This window comes from Fragaria vesca, linkage group LG7, assembly GCF_000184155.1.
Source record: "Fragaria vesca subsp. vesca linkage group LG7, FraVesHawaii_1.0, whole genome shotgun sequence".
Taxonomy (NCBI): domain Eukaryota; kingdom Viridiplantae; phylum Streptophyta; class Magnoliopsida; order Rosales; family Rosaceae; genus Fragaria; species Fragaria vesca.
In genome coordinates this window covers 18,391,909-18,400,466 of record NC_020497.1, presented here as the reverse complement: position 1 = coordinate 18,400,466, position 8,558 = coordinate 18,391,909, and the positions used below count along the sequence as shown (strand labels likewise).

The 8,558-nt window shown below is 41.3% G+C and overlaps 3 protein-coding genes across 3 annotated transcripts; 2 read left to right on the top strand and 1 right to left on the bottom strand.

The window, feature by feature from the left end:
* The first annotated feature begins 2,246 nt into the window (after window positions 1–2,246).
* On the top strand, window positions 2,247–2,735 carry LOC101301733 (RING-H2 finger protein ATL66-like). The gene has a single exon (XM_004308897.1). It carries the CDS (start codon window positions 2,247–2,249, stop codon window positions 2,733–2,735), a length of 489 nt encoding a protein of 162 aa, XP_004308945.1.
* A 1,141-nt stretch (window positions 2,736–3,876) lies between these two features.
* Window positions 3,877–4,362, top strand: LOC101312097 (60S ribosomal protein L41-like). Its single transcript, XM_004307630.1, has 2 exons — window positions 3,877–3,987; window positions 4,105–4,362. The coding sequence occupies exons 1-2, from the start codon at window positions 3,976–3,978 to the stop codon at window positions 4,168–4,170; spliced, it is 78 nt and encodes a 25-aa protein (XP_004307678.1). The 5' UTR covers window positions 3,877–3,975; the 3' UTR covers window positions 4,171–4,362.
* A 1,268-nt stretch (window positions 4,363–5,630) lies between these two features.
* Window positions 5,631–6,398, bottom strand: LOC101301444 (myb-related protein A-like). The gene is made up of 2 exons (XM_004308896.1): window positions 5,937–6,398; window positions 5,631–5,840 (listed from the first exon to the last, which is right to left on the bottom strand). Exons 1-2 carry the CDS (start codon window positions 6,396–6,398, stop codon window positions 5,631–5,633), a joined length of 672 nt encoding a protein of 223 aa, XP_004308944.1.
* Between the last annotated feature and the right edge of the window lie 2,160 nt (window positions 6,399–8,558).

Sequence of the window (8,558 nt, the reverse complement as noted above, 5' to 3'; positions counted from 1 at the left end):
TCTACAGTACAGCAGTACTGCATATATATTTGTAAATTGTAACGGATCAACTTGAACAAGATTTTGATGTGAGAATATTAAAGTTGATGTAGATATCGTTTGCCAACAATCTTCACCATGCTATTTGGCTGGACTCTAATCCTGAAGTGATTTAAAATATTTGGTCGATTCTCAAAGACACTAACTACAAACGGTACGTGCAACTTTTAACATCTTATTCCCAATACACGGCATGGAGAGTGGATGGAGATGAATCAAGTCAGACGTAGCACTCAATTGATAGGAACGTAACTCGTATTCTGATGGGTTAATTTGGAGAGTACCACAACTGTGTCTGATTTATTTAGCCTTTAGCAGTAATATATACATGATCATCTCCTTTTTCTTTTTCTTGAAAATGATCGAGACTAGAGAATCCTCAGCTGGGTCTCCTTTTTCCCTCCTTTTAGACTTTGCAATATTAACCAATAATATCTGATATATAGCTATTGAGTGCCAACTTGTTCCAATTCAAAAATGATTAATAAGGGCTTGCATGTACAATTGTGGCACTCTTAGGAATCAAATGCCTACTTCTGGTTCAAGTGCTATGATGAGGAGGCTACTATTATAAGCTCAAATCTTAATCAAAGATCTTGGAAATAAAGTAGAACGCAAGAAGAATCAAAAGAGCTTGCTTACAAGAATCATTTACCTACGAGAATCATTTACCTACGCGTACCAACCAAGTTAAACAACTAGTTTTTTTTTTGTTGTTGAAAATAACATTTTCAAAAAGTTAAACAACATTTAGACATAAAAACCACGCTGTCTCCTTGTTCCAATGATCCTATCAATTGAGCATAGCAGAAAATGGGAGCTAGAGCTTACTGTCTAGTGTCTAGTACGTACTACTATTCTTTGGTCAGATTATTTGCAACTTCTAGTTTAATTTTGAAGAACTTCACCCTCAAATTCAAAACAACGAAAGCAAATTAAACAGGTAAAACAACAGCATTGGATCAAATACTGAATCGAACTGCCAATTTGCTATTGCAAGATGAACTATGCAGATATAGATCAGATATATAGAACAAATGAAATATGTAGTTCTCATATAAAACGTCCTTTCGAAGATTAATATGACCTTTCGTTATCTGGATGGCTGGATTAATTCATCATATTCATTTTCTTCCACATTTTTAGTAATTTAATTAGTGTGTACTACTTTAAGTAGCTAGTTTGCTACCACTAATTAGTCACCAAGTTGTGATCCAAGCAGCTAGTGACATTCTTACGAGGCTCCTATATATATTACTTGTCAAAAAGCAGATCAATGAAAAATTGAAGTGGTAAAACAACAACACATCTCGATCCAAACATGCAAATTAGCGATCATCAAATTCTTAGTCTTCCGGTCTTTTGATGAAGATGTTATCTGGTATCAAACATAATCATATTGAATCAAAATGATCACTGTACAATAAACGGCAGCTGCATATACAAAAGGTTGGGTTTACCACCACATTTAGTTTTTTTTTTTAGGTTGAAGATTTGTTTACTTTCCCATCTCGTGTAAACGTAAACTTCAGTCAATACACATGAGCTAGTTTTAAGCAATTCTGCATCAGTAACCAATAAAGAACAATGAGAATAGCAGGCAAGAAATCTCTCCAATGAAACGAGTAACGTGAGAAGAAATCACCACAGCTATATATCAATCCAAATCGTATCTTTTACCATATCAATCAACAATTTTTTAACTGCTGAATCTCTTCCAATTATTGAACTGAGATCAAAACTGAGTCTGTGCATCACGCATAGTGCAGTCCAGTACTTAGAAAGAGACATGCATGCTGCGGAAACATACCCTATCCCTTCGAAAACTAATCATCAAAGGAGGCCCTTACAAAAAAGAGAGACACAAATTGATCAAGCTTTTCAAGATAAACTTACAAAAAAGAAAAAGAAAATATCTTTTCCAAGTCAAAATAAGGAACTCTCCAATCGTGAAAACCCAATCGTGAAAACCCAAATTGGCCACTCGCAACATTCTTACAATAACTTATCTTATTTTCGTTTATAAATTAAACAGACTCATCCAAGAACTGTGTGTGAAACCACTAGCTGATTCTACTTGTAGCCCTACTAGCTAGCTAGCATAATATCCCGCCACCACCACTGCCTATATAAATCAACAACCACCCTTCTTTTCCAACCAAATCAAAAACCACCACCAGAAAAACCTCCCACCAAAACCCTAATTAATGTCGACTCCAGATTCTTCCGGAATCTTTCACGGCCACTACACCGTCCTCGACGACAAAGAGTTCCAAGTCAAGGGCCGAACCCTCTTCTTCGTCGTGATCCTCTTCACAGTCGTCCTCCTCGTCACCGTCTTCTTGCTCTACACCAGATGGGTCTGCCGCCGCCGCCGCCGCCCCTCCAACTCATCTTCCTCCTCCGAAGCGCCCCCGCAGAAGCCGCGCGGCCTCGACGCTGCCCTGATTCGAGGTTTGCCTATAATATTGTATCATTCCTCCGGCGACTCCGACGTGGAAGCAGGATGCGGTGAGTGTTCTATATGTCTCGGAGTTTTCGAAGACGGGGAGAAGGTTAAAGTTCTCCCTCAGTGCCGCCATTGCTACCACTCCGACTGCGTCGATACATGGCTCAGCGCTCAGTCCAGTTGCCCCCTCTGCCGCACGTCGCTCCAGTCAAACACCGACGACGCTCTGCAAATCATCGTACAGTGATGACTACTAATTGTATACTATTTTAATTTACTTTGAATTATAATTCTTTATCATCCTAGCAAATTAAATTAAATCTTCTAATAGAAACAGATCGATGGATTGTATAGATTCTTTTCTGGACGTAATTGTTATCATTTTTCTTGTTCATATTGCTTTGTTGAATATGAAGATGAGTGGAATCTAAGATGAGCTAGCGACTAGTTTGTTGTATGCATGCAAGTGTGTAACTGGTCCAACTGGCGAAGTCACCACTCAAAGTGGCCGCTAAGGTTTTGACGAATGTTTTCAGAAACAGAGTCGTTTTCTTGCTTTGGAGGAAAACGAACGTGTCGATGTTTTCTAGCAAAGGTAAGTTTCCAACCCGGTGTGCCAGTGGTATTTGTTGACACACAAAACCCTTTAGTTTGCCAAAATTAATTTGGTGCCCTTCCAAGTGGTACCTAAATCCAACCTAAACTTATTTCTTGATTTAAACGAACCCATAATTGGTCTCTATCACCTTGTCCAGCCACATCAAGTTGCTATATATATATGTCTAACTACGAGGGGGCTACATCAAAGCTGACTTCTCAAGTGAAATGTATCATTTCCAATAATGGATGTCCGTAATTATCTAGTCGCATATCCTGTCGTTATGAATTTCTTAGTCGACACATGATGAACTCGTGAACTCAGCAAAAAGAAGAAATATCAAAACATAAAGATAGAGGATTTACATCTTCGGGTGTGGGCTTTAGAGAATCAAAATCATATATTCATTAAACCGGACGAATTCAGGTGCAAACGTTAAATCTTCACATATGCTTAAGCCTAATCACTAATCAAACGTCACGACGTGTATTTATATATACATATGTGAACGGTCAAGTTTAGAACACATAATACAAATACATTTAAATTGTTTTGATGACTAAGATTGCACCGAATACTACACACCGTGTATACAAAAAAGTTTTGAATCACCATGCTTTGTAGTTTCAAAATCCGTCCGTTGGACAACCCATCAGCCCAGAGTGAAACTATTGGGTCTATATTTTCGATCAAAATAAAGGCGGGTAGCAAGACCAGGCCCAACCCACGATGCCGTCGTAAAGCCTTTTAGGGTTTCACACCCTCAATATAAATAGTCGCAACGCTCTCACGTCCAGACCCTCCCAAAGCCGCTATCACTTCCTCTCATTCTTCGCAGCCTTCTCTGCACATCTAGGGTTTTGATAGCCAATTTCATTTCAGCCACACCATGAGGGCCAAGGTAAGACCTCCTTCTCTGTGTCACTCTCTTTGTGATTCGCTGCCCTGTGTTTTTGTGGATCGTTCTTCCTTTTCTGTTGTTATCTTTGTTGATGATTGTGTTTGTGGTGTGTTGCAGTGGAAGAAGAAGAGAATGAGGAGGTTGAAGAGGAAGCGCCGAAAGATGAGACAGAGATCCAAGTAGTCGCCGTCGTCATCGATCGAAGTTCAGCTCGGCCGGAATTTCCTTGTTTTCGTGTTTCTAATCAAGTAATCAGCATCGATTAGTTCAGTTGTAGTAGAACCTATTTATAAATTTGTACTGTGTTTGAACACATTTTGCTTAATTCAGTCGGATTTGAACTAGTTATGCTCTTTATAATATCTATTTTGTGGCTGATGTTTGTGTTTATGTTTTTGATTGCGATTGATGTTATATTGTGAATGTGATTTTTTTGATGTGATATAGAGATTTGGGCTGATAGTTTGCTGGTTATGTTGTTAGAGGTTTAGACGTCTCATGTATGACCATTGTTAGGATTAGAATTTCAGGTTCTTTGTTTGAATTAGCAGGTCGTGATATTTATTTGCTGGTGATGTTAGTGTCTCGTTTGGCCTCATGTACAGCGTCTTTGTTTCTTGTTCAGCCTCATGTCCAGAGTCTTTGCTGCCTAGCTTTAAGGGGTTGATCACTGAATGCGCTGTGCTGTTATGATAGTGTGGTGGTTATGTTGATAGATGGTTAGCTATCTCATCTTTGCTGTGACAGCTATATGAATTGAAGATTGGTTCCATTAATTGGTTTGTGATGTGCATCGAACTACCAGTGTTGAGCGTGTCATTCCTTTGTTATGATAGAGGATTTTAATGTTCTTTGTTTGTCCAAGGCTCTGAGCACATCGTTCATTTTTGATATGCTGGTAGTTTTAGAGTCTTGTTCAGCCTCATGTTTTGGGGTCGTATCTCCCTAGCTTTTAGAGGCATACCATTGAGTGGGTATTGTTTTTTATATATGAGTTCATTTGATATGTTCTCTACTCCCTGTTGAACAGAAATAAAAAGTTTGTAAATGCTTGCCATTTTTAAAAAATAAGACCCAAGTCTGTTATGGTTTTAGTCTGATCGAGTCAGCTTAGGATCTTAGCACATTACCATATACGGTATCTCCATTTCAGAAGGCATTGTTTAGAAATCAGTAGTTTTACCATTTCCTTTGGATATTAGAGATGTTTTATATTGTTTGTTGAAATTGCTTTGCAACTTTTGAGATTGAAGCATTTTTGTTCCAAGTTAGGCGACAGTGTTCAGGAGAGATGGTATCTGTAGTATCACAAAGTCCTGATAATCATACCTTAGTATTGTGATGTCCAATTGTCCGGTGAACTTGTACTCTTGCAGCTCATATATTTAGTCCCTTTGTGTTCTTGAACATTACCTGCTGTTGTAGGCTACATGTTAAGCATTGTCCTTGATTATCCTATGGAAACCTGAGTTAATTTTATACTAAAAGATCTAGCAAATTGCTAATTAGAAACTCAATTCTTAGTCATTAACAAGCGAGCGTTACATACGAGACATATCAACGCAACGATTTCAGAACTTCAAAGACACCATTTGGAACTAAAACGAAAAGACTGAAGCTAAACATTCTGATATAACCTTCCGTCAACATTTCGGATCATGGACCGCCGACTGAAGCCCAAACGCAAGCCCATTCTCGGCCCGTAAGCTCTCGATGTAGTTCCTCACCTCCTGGGCTATCATCCTCTGCATCATGCTCATCAAACACGTCTCCTCCATCTCCACCGTACATTTCTCCCCGTCATCCACCGCCTCCTCTTGATGCTCCTCATTCTCCTCTTCCTCCTCCACTTCCTCCTCCTCACTCTTCAAAACGACGTCGTCTCCCACTTTCTCCCCAGGCGGCGACAGCGTCAGTGACGTCAGCACGCCCTCCACTCCCGCCGTAACCGCTTTGAAACCACTCTCCTCCTCCGCCCCACGCAAACACTGCCGCTTCATCTCCGGCTCCGCGCCGCCGCCGCCGACGATCAACCGCTTCATGGACTCCGACGAAGTCGAGCTCGACTCGGCCAGCCTTCTCCGCCGGAGTGTGGAGTTCCAGTGGTTCTTGATCGCATTGTCGGTACGTCCAGGAAGGAGCCGAGCGATTGTGGCCCACTTGTTGCCGTGGAGCGCGTGGGCTGTAACAATAGCCGCGTCCTCCGCCGGCGTGAAGGGCTTGTGCTGCACGTCGGGGCTGAGCTGGTTGCACCACCGCAGCCTACACGACTTACCTGACCTACCTGGAATACCGGAGCTGATCAATGACCAGTTGCGCGGGCCGTGCTCCGCCACGAGCTTGATCAGAGTCGCGTCCTCCTGTGGACTCCACGACCCCTTCACTCTGTTATCGCCGGCGCCGGCGCTCATCTTAGTTTTCCAGAGAGAAAAAGTAAACTAGGAAAGAGAAGAAGAAGAACTGTTGGGATGGAGTTGAAAAGAGAGAAGGAGATGAGGATTTTTAACCGTTTTGGATGAAAGAAGGGAGGAGTTGTTGGCATGCATGAACCGTAAAACCGCTCTTATTCACATAACAGAAATTTAACTTCGAAACGCGTTTCCCCATTTTCCCATTTTTCTTTAATTTTATTTTTTACATCATCGTCGAGGTTTAAGGAGTGGGTTTTGGTTTCTGGTATCGGAGGTTATAACTTCCTCTTCAATTTTCACGGCTCATCTTATCCGTCAATCTGATGACTCTGTTTCAGCGTTGACGGTGGTGATGACACTCTTACATTTTGGAGTGGAGGAGAGGTGGTGTAACGGTCGTCGGTTTCTAAGCAGGGAGCTCATTAAGTGCACAGCAACTGACAAAACGGAGAGGGCACCGTTACGGCGGGAATTCGGTGTGGGTTGAAAACTGTGGAAGTGATAGTGTCGTCACCCGTAACGGCTTACAGTTCAGTTAAAATGGACTCATTTAAGGAAGTTGGTTATGCGGTTAAAAAGTAAATTAATTTTTTTGTTATTTTTTTTATTGATCATTGTTTTGATATGTTTGAGGTCATGGAATTGGAAAGTAGGTAAAACATGTAGGTTTAATTTTACAACTAATTGTTCTTTCAACTACTACTCACTAAAAATCTGATCCAAAGTCTGTGACTAGGAGATTTGTTCTAGTTAGTTATAGGTAGTTAGAGAATAGAGAAAATTGCTGTTGTGGTAAAACATGATTCCTAGTTAAAAAGTTTTAATCCTCTTTTCCATTTTCATTTCAATTTTTGTTCTCGTTATCTAGAAGACAAAATCTCTTTCATCTTTTTGTACATTTCTTGATTGAACTGTTCAAAGTTGAAACCCAGGCTTGTCTAGAAATTCGGTCTACCGGATCACTATGTGTGATGTAGCTAGGCTTGTTTAAGCAGTGTTTGCCCATTAGAGATCAATTAGCATGGTCCATTAATTCCACACTTAATTTGTCCATGCTTCATCGATAGTACATAGAGATAAGGTTGCAATCGTAAATGAGGTATATTTAGTTGTAGTATTTGAGGAGAGATTCTTAGATGAGACAGACGCGTCATGTAGCCGTGCGTCTGGTCAATCGTTGTCTTTGCATATGAGTGTTTTCTTTTCTTTTGCTTCTTCGTGTCACATCCCGACCCTTATATTTTTACCTTATTTACTAGCGTGATTATAATAAGAATTTTACCGTCTCGATCATTGAGTAAATAGTTTAATTGGTCCCTAGAGGGGTTTCGGGGACGATTATGTGCGGAGGATTATTCGTATGAGGAAAATACGATGACGGTAAAAATAGTAAATTTTAGCTAGTAAAAGGTAATTTTTATTCGGGTATTATTTTTCGGGGTGTTGAATTTTAGAATTATGGGTTAAAAGGGGTGTTGGGTCGGCTGGGCCGAGCCCAACCCATTTCTTCTTCTTTCTCTTCTCCCTCCCTCCCGATTTTTTCTTCTCCTCCCACCCGATTTTCTTCTCTCTACACCCAGCAAACTTCCGGCCGTCCTCCCGCCGCCGTCCGACCTCCGTTCGCCGCCGGACCGGTCCCGTTCGGTCGGTCTCCCTCCCAGCTTCCATTCTAGGCCGGTAGCAGCCCCCCTAGCGTCGCCGTGAGTGAGCGGTGCCGCCCGTAAGGTCCGACTGTCCAAACCTTCCCTTCGCCGGAACTTCCTCCTCCGGTCACCAATCCGGGCAAGCTTGGTATGGTTTTGTAGCCCTCCAACCCAGCAACCTTGCCCTAAAAGGACTCACTCCCTCTTGAGCTAGGTAAGGAGAAATTTGAGGTGGAAGTTTTATGGTGTTTTTGATGTTTTTAGTCGATTGCCCTAGTTAGGCTTGGAATTGGTGTTTGTGCTAGTTATGAAAGTTGTAGAGCTTGATGAGAGGAAGATGCTGTTAAAATTTCATAGGTTTTGGAGGTCGCCGGAATTGACCTCCGGCCGCCGCTGCCGGCGGAGCCGCCGCCGGTTGGGAGATTTTAATGTTGTTAAATTTGGAATATTAAGGGGAGTTTATTGAAGTGAGTTATGGAATTTTGGATTGAGTTTTGGATAGGTTTATGAATTTCCG

Coding starts and splice junctions, on each gene's coding strand:
- LOC101301444 (XM_004308896.1), bottom strand. CDS start 6,398: ATGAGCGCCGGCGCCGGCGATAACAGAGTGAAGGGGTCGTGGAGTCCA. Junction 5,841..5,936: donor AGGAGAGTGGTTTCAAAGCG/GTTACGGCGGGA, acceptor AGTGAGGAGGAG/GAAGTGGAGGAGGAAGAGGA.
- LOC101301733 (XM_004308897.1), top strand. CDS start 2,247: ATGTCGACTCCAGATTCTTCCGGAATCTTTCACGGCCACTACACCGTC.